Source organism: Pseudopipra pipra, chromosome 7 (assembly GCF_036250125.1).
Source record: "Pseudopipra pipra isolate bDixPip1 chromosome 7, bDixPip1.hap1, whole genome shotgun sequence".
Taxonomy (NCBI): domain Eukaryota; kingdom Metazoa; phylum Chordata; class Aves; order Passeriformes; family Pipridae; genus Pseudopipra; species Pseudopipra pipra.
Window position 1 is genome coordinate 37,839,720 of NC_087555.1, and position 20,297 is coordinate 37,860,016.

Sequence of the window (20,297 nt, forward strand, 5' to 3'; positions counted from 1 at the left end):
ATTTTTATGATCAGCGTGGCCAGAACAACACACGAGGTGGGGATCGATAACTGCCCGAGGGCACCATGGAGCTCCCAAATCTGGGAATTCCTTAAGGCATCAGGAGGGCTTGGATTTGGTTATACATTAAATAAATATTATCTGCAGCGTTTTTCTCAGCTCTGGACTTTTCACAGACTCAGAAAACCTTGAAACAAAGTGAGTTTTATTGACTTTTTAAGAGGATGGGCACTTTTTTCCCCAATGACATTCGGTACATTTGTCATAAATAATATTTAATATTTCTGTTAGGCCTCAGTGCTGTTGCAGCAGGTGATACCTATTCCTAAAAATCAGAGGAATGTTTGAGTATTTAGTCCCATGGTACTTGGAAACACCTGAAAAACAGACTTTTATAAAAACATAAAACCTTTTTGTAAGAACATAAAATCCATGGAAGCTTTCTGAAAACTCCTTCAATCCTGGGCTAATTTTTTTTTAGAATTTTGATCTCTATCTATGAATAAATAAGGTGGATAATTTTGAAATGATCAAACAGATTCGAATAGTAGGGCATTTTATATAAATATAGACTCAGGAGTGATCCAATGTGAATTATATTAAACTCAGTGGGAAACCATCTATTAACCTTAGCAAGAATAGAATCAGAATTCCAGAAATTCTGATTCGGGAGTCCTGTGCCAGGGGATTGTTAAAACACCATCCTGATCCTTCTATCAATGAATTGGACAATTAGTTGGATTAATTAGTAGCAGCATCACTTTGAAAGAACTACTTGGAGGGAATATTCCTCGCTGGGAACTGGGGTGAAATTCCTCCTCTGTGGAAATTTATTTTCAATTTGCTCAACCTTTCCAGTTCCAGGCAGGATAATTTCTCTTCCATGATTCCAGACCAGTAGGAAATGGATACAAAAGGTCTGTGCTGGGTGCTGGGCACTGAGAAGAGAGTTTAAAATAATCAGGATTTGCCAGAGATGGAGATTTTGTGCCAAGAAGCACCACAGTTTGGAGAAGTTTATGTTATTTTCTTTGGGGAGGATTGAAGTTTAAACAATGGCATAATGTCATGTCTCAAAGCAGACACTTTATTATGTGATGATAAAGTGTCACAAGGCAAAAATATAAACTGTTCATGTGCTTGCTGCATTAAATGTCCTCTTTCCTAATGAGTTTGGGGCTTTGGGATAAGGGATTCAGCTGCAAGTCCAGGTATCCTTTTCTTCTGGTGCTGGTTTCTATTTATTCAAGTGTTTGCAGAGTTGTTTACAAGGAATGGAAAAAGTTGTGATCCTGGGGTCAACACAGCTATGTTTGTGTAAGATAATCTGGAATATATTTATATGAAATGATCTGAAATATATTTGTATGAAATAATCTGAGTCAGGATATAGAAATGAAGGTTTTCTGGTGGGCTGAGGTGGCTCTTGGCTATAAAGAGGTGTCTGAGCACAGTGGGGGAGCTGCTGGAGGAGAGATGGACCCTGGGGTGGGGAGATGATTCTTTCTGTCTCCTCTTTGGGTTATTTTACCAAATGTCTTCACTTTTTTGGGGGGATATTTATATTTTGTATGATGAGGCTTTGTGTTAACCAGAGAAATCTAGAAAGGGCTGTATTAACATTGTCCTCTCCTCATTCCACTTTTGGAATAGTGATGTATGGAGAGACAACAACACAGAGAGGTGTCATACAGACCTGAAATTCTTTGTTCATCATCTCAGTTCTCAGCAGTTTCCCAGCTATCTCTGTATTAAATTAAAGGAGAAAAGTTGATTCCATTCCCGTTGTGAGGCAGTGCTGGGAAAACAGGTGGGCAAAGGAGCCCAGGGAAACACAGCAAGGGGTTAAAATTTCTAAATTATTCATTCATTCTTAATTCTAAACCAAAATAAATCAGGATGTGTGATTGTTGAAGAGACCTTCAGTTTGCAGGCTTTAAATCTTGAGTATTAACTTCATCAGGATATGAAGGATACAGAGAATGTATTATTCTTTAAAGTGCAAAAAGCAGGCAGGGCCTTCCCATAGCATTAAGTATTAGACTTATATATATATATCACACACATAAGGAAGCAAGTTAGTATGGTAGACTTATATATATATATATATCAGTATGTTAGACTTGTAATAATATATCACGTAATTAAAAATTAAAAATGTGATAGTAATTAAGCCTTAGATCTAATTTTTGAATTAATTTCTCTGCAAAACCTGCCTGTTTTAATTGTATTGCTTTCAGCTTTTGTGTTTGCCACTTGGCACCTCGTGTTGTCAGGGGGTCATAATTCACTTTGGAAGTCGTGCTCATCTGGCCAACTTGTTGTCCCACAAAAGCCCAGGCAAAGGCCATATGTTCCTGCAAAGGTAGCCTGGGAAGGCAGGAGAGTCCCTTCTCTTTTCTTCTGCCATCTGTTCTGCTTTAACTTCATTTTCTCCAGCCCCCGTGTCTAGCAAATATTGGGATAATAGATGGGAATTCTAATCAGGAGCGTTGTTTCCAAGAGCTTTGTGGTGACTTCACTCGAGTATTCCAAACATTCCTCCTGCTCTTTGGCATTGGAACAGTTAAAGTTTAGAACTGGGATCCTAAAGTTTGAATATACAGGCAGATGAATATAAATTCTGTTTAAACAGTGAATATCTTGAGGTCCTGCTATGAAAACAGGAGGAAAAAAGCGTTTCCAGGACTCTGAAATAAAGGAGCAAATCCTTGGATTGCTCCAAGTGGCCTGAGCCAAACTCACCGCTGCGCTTTCCCCTCGGAGTTCCTCATTTCTGCCCACGTGCCACTCCTTCCCAGCCCAGCCCAGGCATTCCTGCAGCCCCAGGGATTAGGGAAGTGATCTGGGTTAAGACTAATCCAGCAGAAATACCCAAATCGGCTCCCTTGGCTGATCCACTGGGGAGCAGAGGGAGCAGCCTTGGAGCAGGGGCCCAGTTGTGCCCTCTGACACGAGGAAGGGGCTCCACCTTGGGGATTTCCTCCTCACATTCCAGGGAAATGAAGGGGTGAGGGAAAAAACCTGGTGTCCCCACAGTGGTCAAGCTTTGAGGAGCCAACAGAGCCCTGGTTTAAGCCAGGCCTAGATTGGTTGAGGTTCCAGCTCTGCTTTGGGGAAACCTGAAAATCCTGCGAGCCCTGGAGTTGGTCCAAGCTTAATCCTGCACAGATATTTCCCCCCACTCTTAATGCTGGTTCTAAGAATAAAATTAAACACAAGGCTCTGCTTAGGCCGAGCTCATGACTCACCATCACATGTTCAAGTCACAGAATTCCTCGGAGCTGTGTTTGTTTTGGGAAAAAATCTACAAGGCATTTTGGGAAAAGAAAGTCTACAAGTCTATAATCTACTTTCAATGGGGGTTTTTATGTTAATTTTTTCTAATGTTAATTTTATTACTTCTTTTTATGTTAATTTATGTATATATGTGTATGTGTGAGTGTATATAGAGAGGAAGTGTGGATATAAATCAGATATAAATAAGCAAAACCGGGCATCTTTTGTACCATTTCAGTTCCCTGAAGTTTTCTGGTGGCTCATCTCAGGAATATCTCCTTTAAGAGCCCTGTTATCCCTTCTCCAGCTGTGTGGGCTCTGTTCCTACAGCCTTAAATCCTGTACAAATGTAAAGCAGAGGAGGATAAGGCCAGGCCTGGCCCCTGCCTTGGACTGTAGGGAATTCTCCTGATCCTGTGTTCATGGTCAATGAAAAAAAGGGATCCTTCCATTGGGAACTTCAGGATGATTTGCCTTTCTGCAGCCCTTTCAGTCCAGGATGTGTTCCCTTGCAGGAAGAAGAGGCTTTACCACAACAAAACGGGCAAAGAAACACAAACACTTGAAGAAACAGCACTTCTCCAATTCTTCCCAAAAGTCCAGAGCCCCACCAGATCCTGGTGGATTCCAGCCACCAGTCTTCCTGCTTGGAGGTAGGTGAGTTCTCTCTTTGCCTCTCCTGCTGGTGGCCCAGAGAAGGTGAGGATTCCCCATCCCTGGAAGTGTCCAAGGCCAGGCTGGAGCAACCTGGGCTGGTGGAAGGTGTCACTGCCCCATGGCAGGGGGTGGGATTGGGTGGGTTTTAATGTCCCTTCCCACCCAAACCATCCTGGGATTTCTCTCCTTGTCACACATTTAGGTAATAAACACAGTGATTTCAAATTTTAACGTGATTTTTTTCTATTTTCTTTGATGTGTCAGAAGTGTTTGATGGGCTTGTTTATCCCCTGGTATTGTAGTGCCACCACTAGAAATGAAAGATAATATATTTATTTTTAGGACTATGAAACACAGTGCAGTGACTGAATATAATTTTGTGTGAGTTTGGCACTTAACAAAACAATTATTGAAAATAAAAATCAGACCTGGATGCTCCTAAACTGGTGTCCAAACCTTTGCTGATATTTCCCAGCGTGGAGCCTGTGGCTATGGTTAGAATTACCTGCTTTGGAGGGATGTTTTTCATTGATGCCACGGGGCAAATGGGAAAAATAACCTGAGAACCAGCCAATAATCAAGTTGATTGGTTCAGAAGAAATGCATTTTAAACCCCCCTGAAGTGAAGAGGTTACCATCCCCTCTTTACACTCATCTCTGACAGCTCACAGTTGAAAAGTTGAGTTTGTCTCTCACGGTTTTGTTTATTTTTCCTTTTTTTTTCTTCAGTATCTTTCATTTTAGATGCACCAAATAATACCAGAGTTGTAAGAATATTGTATCTGCAGAGATTAGAGGGGCACAGGATTTTTTTAATCTGTTGGCACAGCCTCGTTATGTAAATAGAAAGCTGGCAAAGGGAACCTCACAGCAAAAGGCTCTGGAAAAAACAGATGTTTCTTCCCCAAAAATACAGGCACCGTGAGATTCCTGCAGCTTTGGAGGACTCTGGGAAGTTTAATGTTATGGATGTGTGTTCAATCAAAAAATAAAAATATTATAGTCCTTAAGTCCATTTTTGTATCAACAGTACAGACAATTTTTGCTGTTATTTTATTGACACTGTTTAATTTTGATAAGGTGAGAAATCAGGTTATTTATGTAAATTAATTTTTTTAATGCTTTCCTGTAGATTTCTTGAGGCCTTTAACAGAAGCTTCTTTCCCTGATGCTGCTCCAGTCCTTGCACTGTCCATGTGACCCATTTTTTTTTTCTAAGCCCTGCTCTGACTAAGGTTTTATTCTTGGGCTGTTTCATCCATCTATTGGAATTGTTTCCAGTAAATTAGTTTTGCAGTGTTTGCTGTGATCAGCATTACATGCTCCAGGGGAACCCTTCATAAAAATGCCTCTTATCAATACCTTTCAATGTGTTGAAACATTAATAAAGAATTTGAGATGAAGATTGTTTTGTCCATAGGGAAATTATGATCTAAAATATCTTTTTATGCAAATTCTTTAATGGGGGATTATCCCACCTTTCTATTTGATTTCTTACCATAAAGATAAGCTACATTGTGAAGCCATGGATTCTTATTTATCTATAATTATATGTTTTGAAATAATTCAATAATATCTATGTGTTAGAATGGTCATGTTTTGAAATCTATCATTATATAATAATACCATGATATGATGATGGTCATATTTTGAAATAATTCAATAATACCTATATAATATATCATAATGGTCATGTTTTGAATGATGTTATTATATAATAATGGTCACATTGTGAAATAATTCAGGAATATCTATATGTTACATGATAATATCTCTGGACTGAATGTACATAATATTCAGTATAAAGAGCAGGTAAACCCTGTGACTTGTGTGCTCACACCCTGTTTATGTGGCTTATCTGAAATTTTTTATTCCTATTTTTGTATCAATGGGTTTCCTGTGACAGGAGGAGGATTTAACAACAACCAAGAGCTTTATTGTGGTGACAAATGGCTTTGGAAGAGGCTCCAAATACGAAAATCACACCAAATTCATGACGTTGTCTGTAGGATTCGAAACCCAGGGATGCTGCAGCTGTTTTAATTGAAGATTTCTTTTGTAAAAGCTGTGAAATCCCCAATAATTCTGAATTTGATGCCTGTGCTGAGTCCTCAGACTCTCAGATCTGAGGTTTTAACCCCTCAGTTCTTTGGATGTGCCTTTAACCCGATGAGTTCCAAATCCATGTCACCCCTAAAAGAGTCTAATTAATTGATTTAAAGGACTGTTGACTCCTCTTGGTGTCAGAGACATTCAAACACATCAATCATAACTCTTTAAAACCCAACTTTTTCCTCCTTAGTGGGAGATTTTCAGTGTGGATTAGCACTGCCTGAGGTGGCTGAAGACATGACCTTTTACTTTGCCTACTAAGGATCCATACACTCATTTTTATAGGAATTTCCTCACTCTTCTGGCCAGTGAAACACCATCAAGTAATAAAAGGCATCTTTGTCTCTGCTCAGTTCCAATCAGAGCCGTCCTACCCTTGAAAATCAAATATTCTTATGGTTTATATCAAGTAGTTGCACTGGGACTTACAAAGTGACCAAGAAAAGTGAAATAAAGACATTTGGCTCATTTTTTTTTAATTGAAACACTCTGATTATCTCCCCAGATGTAACATAGGGAGCAGGAATTCCTCAGATGAGGGGTGGGGGAAGCCCAGGAGCCACCTCGATGGACATAGGCCACTGTCGAGAGCACAACAGGAGACTGTCTAAAGCCAAGCTCAAAGTGCACCAAGAGTTTTAAGGAGCCTAAAGATCCCCAAGATAACCCCAAGCAAGACCATGAGAAGCAATGTAGGTGAGTATTCCAAAGTAAATCTCTGCATTTATCCAGCTGAGAAACTTCTGGGGTTTGGTTTTGGTGGTTTTATGACAGAGCAGCAAAGTTCCAAGGCAAAATATTTGGGCCAATATTAACAAAAATTAAAGAGAAGAACGGGCATCTTCAACATTTGATGGTGCTCAAGTAGAGAAAGGAACAATTTAGCAATTTATACCTTTGTAGAGGATGGGCAGTGCACCCATAGGTGGAGTTTTGATAAGAGAACAAAGAACAAAGATTTAAAGGATTGTGCAGAACCAGCATCTGAAGAACAGCATTTGAAAGGTGAGAAAATTCCCAATTTTGTGTCAGGTGGAGTATTAGTCATATTTGGGAGCAATATATTTTGCCATGATTGGACAACAGAGCTCCAGTTATCCAGGCTGGAAAATATGCAGCACCACTCCTGCCCTGGATTGTGTTGGAGCAGCAAAGTGGAGCTGCCTTGCCCTGGGATCCAGCCAGAATTCCACGATATCAAATGAAATGCTCTTATTCTTATAGATTTTCATCATCAGAATGCAAGGTTAGGGCCACGTCAACAACCAGCAGATGGGGAGAAAGAAGGGCCCGGGAAGCTCAAAGACCACGGGAAGCAGAGCTATAAATACCAGGCTAATGCCAGAGCTTGGAGATTTCTCCAAAGCTTTTTTAAATCCCTCCAGAAAGGACTGAAGGGAGTCTTCAGATCACTCCCCTGATCTGAAGTGCCCCAGTTGAAGGAATGTGTGTGGTTTTAGTTTTTAAATAAAATTATGGCCATCTACAATGGGATGTTGGGGCACCTCAGTGAGTCGGTGCAGGGTCTGTGCTGTGTTTGCTGCCTCAAAATAAGGTTTTTAAAACACATTGGTACGTTTTCATTCTTACCTTATTCATTTCTTCTTCGGAGAAAATACATAATTTTACCTGCCTGATCACCTTGGAACCAATAAGTACAATATTCCCACAGAATACTGGATGTTCACAACTCATTTTGAATTTTTTTTTTTTAGAGAGCTGTCCCTTCCAGCCAACACAAATCAGTCTTCTTTGGGGGAAGTTTATGAAAATAGGAAAGATATTTTGATTTTTTTTCTTTTTTTTAACTTTGCATTTAGAAATGTTACCAGTGGAACCTGAAATTGAGGCTGCATTTAGAAATATTTACTAAATGTTTTTAATACTGAATATTTTTAACTCTTGAAAGCAAATATCAGATTCAATGGCACTCCAAGGAAGGTTTTATTTTCATGTTTTAATTGAATTTGGTGAATCTGTGATGTTGACAGGTCCTAAGACATCTGTCAGTAGAAAACCTGGATTATGAGATAAGGGAATTGTTGAGTGTATAAGCAAAGGAATTCTTTATCATTATTTATTTATTATTTGAAATAATATTTTAAAATATTTATTATCAAAATACTATTTAAATATTTATTATCAAAATACTATTTAAAAATGTTTCTCTATTATTAAAATTTAAAACAAACCAATTTTATTAAAACTGGTGTTAGCCAGAAGAAGCCAAAGGGGAGAAAAGCAGGACTGATAAAAGAACAGCTGAAAGGATTGGGTTTGTTTATTTTATTTATTGTAGGAGAAAAAGGAACACTGTAGGATGGGCAGAAAAAAAGAGATAAGAGGTTTTTATCAAAGCAACAGTGGGGGTTGCTCTGTAGATTTAAAAAAAAGTATTAAAAACCAAGTTAATTTTGCACAAAGGGTAATTTGGGATAGATGAGGGGAAAAAAACAGACCGAATTTTGTTTTGGTTTGCCTTGTATCTGACTGGAAATGTAGATGAAAAACTGGGATATTTTTCTTAGGGAACTTTTAAAAATGCATAAAAAGGGAGATTTCAGACAATTTCTGTAGTTTTGACCTTGCCCAGTGGCCATTTTGCTCTCCTGAGATCCCTCTTCCCACCCTCAGTTTCTCTGATTCTGTCAACCTAAATTTTGGGATTAACTTTCCCTTGTTTTCCCTGCGAACTTTTCCTGTTCCTGACAATACCCTCCAGTTGAAAATGAGTAAAATCAGTAAGAGGAGTAAAAATGAGTATACTGCAGTAAAAATGAACCAAAGGACCTTTTTTAATCTTAAATAAAATGCTTTGAAAAAGGCTCCGATTTGAAATGGGAGTGAAATCCGGGTCGAGCAACATTTCTGGAAGTTTGCCACAGCTTTCCTTGAATTCAGGTGAAGTATAACATAAAGAAATTAACACCTGCAGAACAAAATGAGGCCTGTTTTCCCTCTGTATGTGTCTGGAATTCTGATTTCCCAGATTTTCCTGCCAGGATTTTACGGCATTTATGGCACCGATGGCTTTGTTTATGGTTGGGGTTTTTTTGTGACAGGGTATATCTTTTTTACTGGGTTCATTTCTTTTGATCAAGTGTTAAATACATTGTGATGAAGAGGTGACTAAGTGGTTCTTTGCCCACGTTTTTCCCCAATAACTCACTTCTTTTTGGAGCAGGGACCAGAAAATTCTCACTCTCTGTGTCAGGCCTGAATTTCCAGAGCCGTTTTTGGGGCCTACTCAGAGAATAAAGGACCGGTGGAGCTGTAATCAGGATCTGGCACAATCCAGCCCTTAGATTGGGATGAAAAAGTGCATTTTCAAGGTTCTTATCTTCTTTGGAGCTTTGTTCTTGAACTCTTGGATGTGCTGAACCCTTGAAGGCCCACATGGTTTTAATTTCTGGGTGCCTGTGGGCCTTACTCTCATTTTTCTCTTCCCTGCTTTGATGAGCTGGTGGAATTCTCTTGTGCTTGTCGAGCTTGAATATGATTCACCCTTTTGTTTCCTTCCTTCTGAAGAGAATCAAGCCTTTTTTTGTCTGGTTTAGTGCATTTTCAGCCTATTTCACATGCACTAAAACTGGGTTTACAGTGGGTCAGGTGAGCTAAGCCAGGGACACAGAGCTGAGGGTCCTCCCCAGGTCCCGCCTTGCTCTGCTTTAAACATAAATACATCGTGTTTGGGGGGCAAAACACATCCAAGGAATGTTTGCCCCTGAATAGAGAATAAAATATTCTATCATAAAATCAACTGTTTCGTTTTCCAGGAGCCAGACTGGAGCCTTCCCCCTTTATGGGACAGTGAAATCCGTCCTTATCGAGGTGTCGGCGTGAGCACATCTGATAATTGTCATGGAAAAATTCATCCCCAAAATACACAGACGAGAACATTTGGGCACTTTGCTCTTTTTTTTTTTTTTTTTTAGGCTAAAAACACCTTGACTTGCTCAAAACTAAATCTCAGAGTGAAGGGGATGGGGCAGCCAGACACTCGTGAAGCACAAAAATCTGATTTGAAACTAGTGGGGTGTGTACAGTCAAGAATTTTGATCATCTGTGTTGCCAGAATACAGATTAAACTCTAGTAAAGCTGATTTTTTTTAAAAAAGAGAACTTTAGCATTTTCTAAATATATTTTTTTCCCCCCTGTGTCCGTGATGTTTTAGGAAATTAAATATGTACAAAATAGAAAGTGGAAGCAGAAATTTTAAAGGAGAAATTTTAAAGAAGAAATAATAATCTAAAAAACTCAAAGTATTTATAAATATGAATAAAAATTAATATTAATTAACAAATAAATTATATTTAATAATAAATACTAATTAATATCTTAACATCATAAGTGGAATATATTCCTCGCTGTTGCTTCTCTTTTAACTGTTTCAACTGATTCTTTTTCAGCTTGGAAAGAACAAGATGAACAGACCCACCTTCAATCTGATGCTTGATGAGGAAAAAGGTCAGGCTTTTCCGAGTTTTATTTGAATCCTGTGCCCTGCTGGCAATTAGTGCATTGGAAAATACTTTATATGGGCATTACTTGTTTCACAGCTCTTAAATAACAAAGCAAACGTGATGTTTTAGTGGCAGAATATTTTGAAATAAATGGTATATTCATGAACCAGCTGACTCAGAGCAGGGGAAGGAGGAGAAGGAGCTGGAGAAGGAAAGGTCATGTATACAAATCTTCATAAATCCATTTAAAAATGATTACACTTATAACTAATAGAGCTGGTGTAGCAAGGAAGGACTATTTGGCATTTAAAAGGATTAAAACACACTTTTTTTTTTTTTAATGTCTTTGAATCTCTGAGTCCTCTTTTAGAAAGTAGAGAACTGCCTCTCAAATAAAACAAAATAGTGGGGCCAAATTCTCCAAATACGTTCAATTAGTAAGTAATTACCCATCATATTACACAGATTTGTAGCACCCCAGGGTTCAGAGGCAGCAAAAACTCAACTATTATTCCATTAATGGCAGCTGAAGCTGTAGGTTTTGCACTGAGGTGTCTGAAGAGCTGGTTTTTATTGATACCATATTTTTTTTAATACCTTAAGTGGATTTTCATTAGGGAAATTGCTGAGCAGAGCTACGTAATTCAGTAAACAGCGTAAAAAAATAGCACTTGGGGAGGGAAAAAAATTCCCTGTGTCTAAAAATAGCCCAGTCATGTGATTGTTACTTTGGCACAAAAGCATAATTTATGGGTTTAATTTGCAGTCCTGCCACAGTTCTGACGTTCCCCTGCACAGAAACTGGGGCTGAATTATTCCAATTATTCCACTCCTGCTCTGCCCTGACCGTCAGGTGTCTCCCACAGAGGAGGGTTATTTGGTTTATTGTGATCTCTGCTTTTTAGATGTGGGAGGGTGGGTTTCATTCTTCCCCTTTCTTGCTTGATTGTTGCTCTCACAGTGCCCAGTTAATGGAGATCTGGGGTTATTCTCATAACTCTGCCCCGGAGCCTTTCGCCAGGATTTCCAGGAATCCGATTTTATTCCTGGTTTTTAGTTGCTCCTCTAAAATCTGGTTGAATTTTCAGGTTGAGATTGTGAAAGTTACACTTAAATGCTGTTTTCTTTTAAAATAAAATCTTTATTTTCCCAAATTTCCATTGCCCCAGTAACCTCTAAGTCAATAATGTCCAGCAAAAGCAAACAATTACAAATAGTTTTACCTCTTTATTTCCTGCATCTGTTTATTAGATACTTTAGGAACACTCTGTATCAAACATCCCTGAAATTCATATAATCTTCATTACAAAAGCATTCTAGGACTGTGTTTAATAATATCAGATTCCAGGTTGCTGAGGAGGGACACCAAGTTCCTCTTTCTTTCTACAATTTCCCCTGAAATAAAGTTGATTTAATAACATTTCCTCACTTCTTATTGACTTCTAGCTCAGTAATATTCTTTATAATAATATTCCCTAAGAAAGGTGTTGCTAATGGTGACATCACTCTCAGTTTATTTCCCTTACATACCAAATATTAGTCTTAATTTTTAATAAATCTGGGGGCTGTCACTGTGTTGACACAAAGTAGGTCTGTCTCGTGTTTTTTGACCTATTTCCCTTTGTAAAGAATAAAATTAATGTGGTGGAAGGGCTGGAAAAGCATCAGAACTCCTGTGTATTCTTCCATTTAATAAATTCTTACTGAAGAGCCAGGGCTGAGGGTTAAAAAGAAAATCCTTTTGTTTCCTGCCTTTTTTTTTTTATTATCATTGATGTGGGGCTTTTTTTTCTTTTTGTGAAAACCCTTTCAGAGATGCCCTGTGTGTTTTGTGCACGTGGAAGGTCTCGAAAGGGTGGATTTAATCCATTCTTTCATTGCCAAGTGACAACCACAGTTGCTCCTAACTCTGGGAATTACCCAGAAAAGTGTGTTAAAAGTCACGTTTAGAGAAAGTTTGGGCTGAAAAGTCATAGTTAGAGAAAGTTTCGGGGTTTGGTGCTAAACATACAGGAAATAAAGTGCTAAAAAAATCCTACTCCTTCCCAGTTCCATTGGACAACTGTCATGGCACAGTTAAATCTCCTAAATTAAGGATACTTTGCAGCTCAGTGAACTCTGATTTTTCCCTGGACATCGATAGGAAGGATATCAGATGTATTTCTGATTAATTAACAGCAGAATTAATCAGGAATACAATGATCCACAATGCTCCAAGAGAAGGGATTTATATTATATATAAATCTAATATAATGTATCAGCTGGATTCCATGGACATAAATCAGTGTTTTCTCCATGAAAATCTTTTCCTTATTGTTTTAATGGTGTAGATTCCTGAATGGTAGGTCTGAAGGGGCTGCTTTGCCATCTAATCTTGGATGTTTGGGAATTTCAATGCCAGAGGGTTCTGTCCATCCTGGTCCAGGTGAGCCAGGCTGGGAACTGGGGCGTGTCCACTGGGATACTGGGAAAACTCCCGGGCTGTGGATGGAGAGACAGGCACAGTGGCCTGGAATCTTGATGGGGGTTTGCCATTTATGAATGAATTATCCAAACAGCTCCCATGGGATCATCCAGGTTGGAAAAGACCTCCCAGATCATCGAGTCCAACATGTGACCAAACACCACTGGGTCAACTCACCCAGAGCACTGAGCCACATCCAGAGTGCCTTGAGCAATTCCAGGGAATCATTTCACAGAGTGGGGGCTTCCAATCCTAAAAAAATCCCCCAGCATCCAAAGTGGTATCAATTAGGAAAACATAAGCCTGGTTATAAAAGTCCTTTATTCAGTTGGAAATAACTCGGTGTCGGAGGAGGTCGGACTGGTATGAACTGGTCTGGCACTGGGGTGGTTTCAAATGGGTTATTTTAATGCAGTTATCCAGTGCTGGCAATGTATTCTTAATAATCAGGATTTAGGAGTAAGATAAGGATGTCTTTTCCCCCCAAAAGCTGGATTCTGTCACGTGAAAATCGCGTGTAAATCACATGTACGGCCGTGTCGTGGTCCTGGAGACCAACACAGTGAGAGAAGATTGAAGGAAGGAAGGTTTCCTTTACACTTTTTGTTTGTTGAATCATCTCCTAAAAATAGGCCTTCATCAAATATTCACCACTGGTCTAATTAGTCAGGAGAAAGCTGCTTTTCAGAGTGGGGAAGCATTCCCAAAAAGTGATGCAACGTTTGTGTGGGATGAGATGATACGGGAGAATCCCAGCTGATTGCTTGGATAAACTTAAACAGATTAATAATGTGCAAGCCATGACCAAACAAAAACTCCTTTTTAACTCTGAGGGGAGGGACAATGATGCTTTTTAAGAAGCTAACTTGTCTCATTAGTTCTAAAACCCCAATAATTAGATTTGAGGGCATTTCCCATTCCTAATGTATTCTGTAGGTTTTTCTTTGCCACAAAAGGAAGCCTCGAAAATTAGGGTGTGATTTGTGTCTCCAAGCAGTGTTTGGTGTGTGTTCCAAGGGTTTGCAGAGCTTTATTCCCAAAATGTGGTCATTCCATAGGTGACCACTGGGATTTGTGCATCCTTTGTGATCTGTGGAATTGTTGGGCACCGTTAAAAGTTCATGGAGAAAAAAAGTAACGGAGCATCAAAAGTGATTGGAGGACAAGGGGCAATGGATTTAAACTGAAAGAGGAGAGATTTAGATTGTATTTTAGTGGGAATAAATTCTTTACTCAAAAGGTTGGACAGGGCTTGGGGCAACGTGGGCTAGTGGAAGGTGTCCCTGCCCGTGGCAGGGATGGAATGGGATGAGCTTTAAGGTCCCTTCCAGCCCAAACCATCCTGGGATTCCATGGTGATTCCATATTTTTGCAATATCAGACTGTCAAAATTTGTCTCAATAATTCCATTTATTAATAAAATAAATATCAATCATATCATATGGGGATAGATCAGAATCCAGACAATTAGCATCTTCTTTAACTTTTATATTTTAACACCAAGTTTTCTCTTTCCCTGCTTGACTGAAGAAGTTGTTAAAGCAAACACGAACGGCTGAGCGTGCAGAGAGGCCCTAAAATGCAACATTTCAAAAAAAAAAGTGAGAGAGCCACATTAAAAATTGAAAACATACCTTTCAGCATCTGAAAATTAGGGGAGAAATTTTCCGTGGGGGGAAGGGGTCCAGGGGGAAGAATTCGGTGTAGTTTTGCATAGTTCTCCAGTGAAATATTCCGAAGGATATTGTAATGGAACTGGATTGCAAAACAAATCTAAAAGGCATGTCCTGGCTCACGGGGAGAAGGAGTAATTGGGTTAGATGTGGAAAGTTGTGTTTGCTCGTGGTGAGATAACAGGAGTTGTCTGGAGCTGCGAGGAGGTTGTGGAGGAGAGGGATTTATTGCATGGGCTGATGGGAGTCAGGCCTTTGGGTGGGATCCAGTGTCCAGAATACCTTGGATTTGCTCCAGCTCCTTTCTCTCCCGATCCAAGGTGTGGAACACTTCAGATGGAGCGTTCGGATGGGGAAGGGGCAAACAATGCAGCAAGAAATGGGATTGTTCTGCAGTCATGGAATTCACAGGATCACAGAATCCCAGGATCACTGAGGTTGGAAAAGCCCTCCAAGATCAGAGTCCCCCCTGTGCCCGATGCCCCCCTTGTCACTGAGTGCCACGGCCAGGCCTTCCTGGGACACCTCCAGGGTGGGCACTCCAAACCTCCCTGGGCAGCCCCTGCCAAGGCCTCACCACCCTTTCCATGAGGAAATTCCTCCTGATGTCCAACCTGAGCCTCCCCTGGCACAGCTTGAGGCCGTTCCCTCTCGTCCTGTGGGGTTCTAAGTCTCTGGACCAGTAAGAAATGTAAAGGTTTGAGCAGTCTGGTGTTATGGAGTTAAATGAAATAACACACAGGAACTTTCTGTGGGGATTAGGGATGGATTTCTGTACCAGAACATGGATGGGCACCTCTTCCCTGTGCCACTGCAGTGGTTACTGTAAGGACTGGGGGCTTTACTGCCTGCACTTTGTGGAAATCCATGTGGAATTTGCTCCTTAGCCATTAATACCCGAAACATTTAAGAGCTGAGAACAAATAAATGTTATAAATTCCGCTTTAGCAATTCTTTACTTTCCACAGAATCCCAGAAGGGCTTGGGTTGAAAGGACTTTCTGGATCATCCCATTCCAACTCCCTGACACCTTCCACTAGCCCAGGTTGCTCCAACCTGGCCTTGGACACTTCCAGGGATCCAGGGGCAGCCACAGCTTCTCTGGGCAAGCTGTGCCAGGGCCTCCCCACCCTCCCAGGCAGGAATTTCTCCCTAATCTCTCATCTAAACCTGCCCTCTTTCATAAAAACATTTAAATACTTTCCACAGAAGAAGCAATTAAGGACTTTTTTTTTTGCTCCTTTTTGTGCTGTTTCACACCCTGAAGAAGGTTTGATGTGATCAGTTGTGGTGGAGGTGGAATGAGATGTTAACTGAGACAGGACACTGCAGACCCAGCAGAAATGCAAGGTTTCTTCCAAGTATTTCTTGCAAAAAAAAAAAGCAGTTGTTGGATATTATTTGCTCATAATGGATCCAGGGAAACTGCCCTAAACAGCAGTGTGAGCCACATGTTACCACACAAGGCTGGGTTGAGATGAGCAGCTTTCCCTTCACCCTGTGCTCCCAGGATTTTAAATATGTATTTCCTGGTGTTGTCACGTCACAGCAGGTTAACTCTCATTCAGAGTAACAGGAAAATTATTCCCCTATTTTAGCCTTCCACGGGACCTGCAGGAAATTCAGCAGGAAGGTAAATTCTGCCTTGGGTTGGATGGAACATCATCTGCTCCCTCCTTAAGCAGGATAAAGCCAATCCAACACCAGGATTCCTGAACTGTTGCCAAGAGCTTCCAAATCCTATTCCTGTGTCCCAGAGTGAGGATTGTTTTGACAAGGTGTCCCTGTGACATTCCCTGGGAGCTTTGCTGGGCAGGAGCTCCTCAGTCTCCTGGTCCCTTCCCCAGTCTTGTCCAGCCAAGGATTACATCCTGTTGGAGTGCTCCAGAGTCTTGGGAAGTGGAAGCAGATCCCTGCAGAGCAGCACCAGGCTATTCCAGAAGGCTTCATCCCACAGCAAATCTGAAATCTCGGAATCTTTAAGGCTGGAAAAGGCCTCCAGGTCCAACCTTTGCCCAAATCCCCCCCGTGTTCTTCAGATCTCAGCCCTTCAGTCCAGGGCTCTGCCCAACCTGCTCCTCTCTGCTCCTCAGCCTTGGAAATACTCCAAGGATTTTTCCTTCCCCACGGAGCGTTTGGAGCTTTACATTTGTAAGTGGCACATCTGAAGAGAATGTTCTGTGTTAGGGGACTTGAGGGAACACTCCCAGGACTGTGGTTATGCCTCTCCAGTCTTCCTTTAGGAAGGAGCTGTTATTCCTGTTAAATGTAGATTTAATGTGGTGCTCTTGCAGAAATGTGGGATCCTGAGTCCTCATGTTCCATTTCTAGCTCAAAAAAACCCCCGTTTTTTTATTAAAATCAGTCAGGTCTGTAAGGTTTACTGTGTTTTAGCATGTTGGCATAACAGGAGTGTCAGGAATGAGGCAGAATTGACAGGGGATCCCAAATAAAACCTGTTCATGTTGTTACTCCAACAGTCATCGGTGCCTTTTGTGTTTGATTTTTAGGATTGCTGTTTATTCTGAGGGATTTACTGTTTCAGTCCCACACTCCCACGTTTGTCTCACCTTAACAAACCACCCAAACTCGAGAGCTCAGTCTCACCTGGTCACCTTGGAAAGCTGTTTTGGGGAAATAACAGAATTTTGGGGGAATAACATCATTGTGAACTTCTGTCATGAAGAGTTAAATCATGGAGAGGGGGGGGAATTATTCCTGAAGACATTCAGATTGTTTCCCAGGTATTCAGAGATCAGTGCCTTGATGCTGCATTTTCCCCTTTTTACGACACAATTTTTGGAAAGATGATTATTTAAATTTAATCCGAATGCAGCGGTTTTCCATTTTTATGGATATTACCGAGCCCGGAAGCAGCTTCCTCCACATTAAATTCATTCAGGTTTATAAACAATTTTTAAAGGGCATTAATTTAGTCATCTGCTGATGGTTCTGAACAGAAGAATACGTGAAAATATTCAGTGAAAAGATGCATCCCTTAATTCACCCAAACTGTACATTAACTGTGCAATGGCAGCTTCACTCTCGTTGCTTTTAAGATGTAGTTGCATCCACGTATAAATAGAATTTGCTGGCAGGTTTATATTTACTCAAAGCCTTGTTTTAATGGTTCCACTGACATTGAAAATCTTGGTTTTGAGCTCTTGAAATGGCTGCAGCTGTAAACACCTCCCTGGGCTGAAAAACTCAGGGAAAACGCCTCACGTCTTTCCCGCATCCTTGTTTTTCAGGCTGTTTTATTGGAGCCAAGGAGTCATGAAAGAAAGCCAAGAAGACAACTTGGACAGCGAGCAGGAGATAAAAAGCAAGCAGAAAGAATGTGGCATACAAAGGGTGTAATACCTGGAGGTATCGGAGCTGACTCATATTTATAAAAAAAAAAATGAGACGAGCTTTCACCAAGTACAAGTTCTCTTAAGCCAGTCCTGGAGCTGGGAGCCATGCTGGGGAACTAGGAATTCTCCTTTTCCCCCCCTCCTCCTTTCTGACAGGGAACGAAAGGATTGGCGAATTATGATTTGCCCAAGTCGGAAGCACTAATTTTTTTTGCCTCTCTAGAGTTCGTCCTTATGAATAGATAAGGAGTTTAAACCTTGCATATTTAATGTGGACTGTGGTGGGAGAGTGACTCGTTGAACCAAAATGGCCACTGGGAAGGACTTGGTTTCAAACTGAGCTCGGAGCCTCCCGATGCACTTTGCCCGATTCGGGATCAGCCGTGCTGCAGGGCCCGCTCTGGGAGGCCAGGATGACATGTAGGAGAAGGAGATCCCCCTCCTGTTGATATCTCTGGAGAACTCACGAGCAGAAACGGGAAAATGAATGGTGGGAAGGAGTGTGACGGAGGGGACACGGACGGAGGGCCACCAGCAGTGCAAGTTCCCGTGGGGTGGCAGCGGCGGGTGGACCAAAGTGGAGTTCTCTACATCAGGTAAGGTCACCCCAGGGGCTCCTGCTTTCACTGCTCTGGGGGTTCTGTCATTAAATTAATTCACTCTGCCAGCTGGGGCAGGAAATGAGGGACTCGGCTCCTTCCTCGCGCTCAAAAACGTCACGGGAAACTTGTTGTTTTCCAAGTGGATTTTTGAAGCAGGGTGAGATGGGATATTGGGAAGGAATTCTTGGCTGGGAGAATGGGGAGGCCCTGGCCCAGGTTGCCCAGAGAAGCTGTGGCTGCCCCTGGATCCCTGGGAGTGTCCAAGGGCAGGTTGGAGCAACCTGGAATAGTGGGGGGTGTCCCTGCCCATGGCGGGGGATGGAATGAGATGATCTTTAGGTCCCTTCCATCCCAAATTATTCCAGGATTCTGTGATTCTTTCGAAAGGGAATTTAGGTTATGTAACTACTTAATACCTGTAGAACTTTTGTGGCTACTCAGTACCTCCAAAAACCATCACTTTTGTTATGCCCATGAAAGTTCTCTGTTCACTATCACTGCTGTTCTCCAGCAAGATTTATTCCTATGGATTCCTCACATCTCTCCTGTAGGAAAAGAAACAGGAACATAAGCCTAAATCCGAAGTTTTAGGTACTTTATTTGTTTATTTTCATAGCTTATTTGGATTTTTTTTGGGTTTTTTTTTGCTTCACCCCGGAACGGTCACGAAGAAATGCGTTGAAATTGGTATTAAATCAATGTGTTCAGACAAACAGACTGTAAATTAAATGTTATTGGAAAAAAAAAGATCAAAGTGAGCTTTAACAAAATTTGGAGAGGGCAGGTTTACATCACACAGGTCCAGCCTGTTATTTGCTTAATCTCATTCCACTGTTCTGTCATTAAAATAACCGGTCCCTCACAACATTTTATGTATTAGCAAGACAAAACCCTTTAATGAGTCAAAGCCTGCTCCAATTTTACACTAAACTACCATAAAAGATCAGATGCATTCCGGGATTTCTTGTTGATGTTCCCAATTAGCAGAATCCAACCAAATCCGTGTCAGTGATACCCATGTCAGGAGAGAAATCGCCTTCCCTTGCACTTCTCATTACAGCTCTAATTTACTGGGCCTCTGCCTGAGTTAAAAATCAATGAGAAAGGAAAAGTTCTGGGTTGGTTGAGGGGTTTTTTTCCCCAATAATCTTTATATCCAGACACCAGGACATCGAATGCTTTGGTATTTTTACGTGATCCCACCTGCTTTTAAACTTGGTTTTCTACAGCTCTGAGAAGCTTCATACATTTCCTACAGCCTTGGGAGTGATTGTGTTATTTCTGCCCTCTTGCCATGTGTTTTTTTTATTCTTTAATTCAGTGGTTAAAGGGTAGAAGTCAAATAGTCCCATCTCCTGCTTGACATGGAGCATCCACAGGGCTCAGCCAGGGCAGCTGGATCTCCAAGGATTGAATCCTGCTCTGCCCTGAAGTGTGCACAGCATTTATGGAGACAAGGAAAGGTCAAGCAATATTGACTCCACAGCTATCCTAGGGAAAATTAGTGGATATATTAAGATCTGACATGATTTAACCAGGGTAGATGATCCCAGCTGAATACAGCCCCTGTGTTTGTGCTCCCCTGTAAAGCACACAGGCTTTGCTGGCAGCTGGCAGCACTTGCTTTGGATTAAATCAAGATTAAATCCATTAATTAACTAGTTTTTATTACCTGGTAAAAGCACTGAGT

General features: G+C 40.9%; 1 protein-coding gene across 3 annotated transcripts in view; it reads left to right on the top strand.

Annotated features, from left to right (window-relative positions):
- The window catches only part of MBD5 (methyl-CpG binding domain protein 5), a 106,837-nt gene that overhangs the window by 54,439 nt on the left and 32,101 nt on the right, over positions 1-20,297 (top strand). For 2 of the 3 annotated variants that reach the window (XM_064661661.1, XM_064661659.1), the window contains exons 3-6: positions 3,795-3,932; positions 6,554-6,744; positions 10,459-10,516; positions 17,901-18,601. In XM_064661661.1, coding sequence (XP_064517731.1) covers positions 18,489-18,601 — 113 coding nt within the window. In that variant the 5' untranslated portion in view covers positions 3,795-3,932; positions 6,554-6,744; positions 10,459-10,516; positions 17,901-18,488. Of the gene's footprint in view, positions 1-3,794; positions 3,937-6,553; positions 6,745-10,458; positions 10,517-17,900; positions 18,602-20,297 lie in introns of all 3 variants that reach the window. The other variant, XM_064661660.1, reaches the window with a different exon arrangement.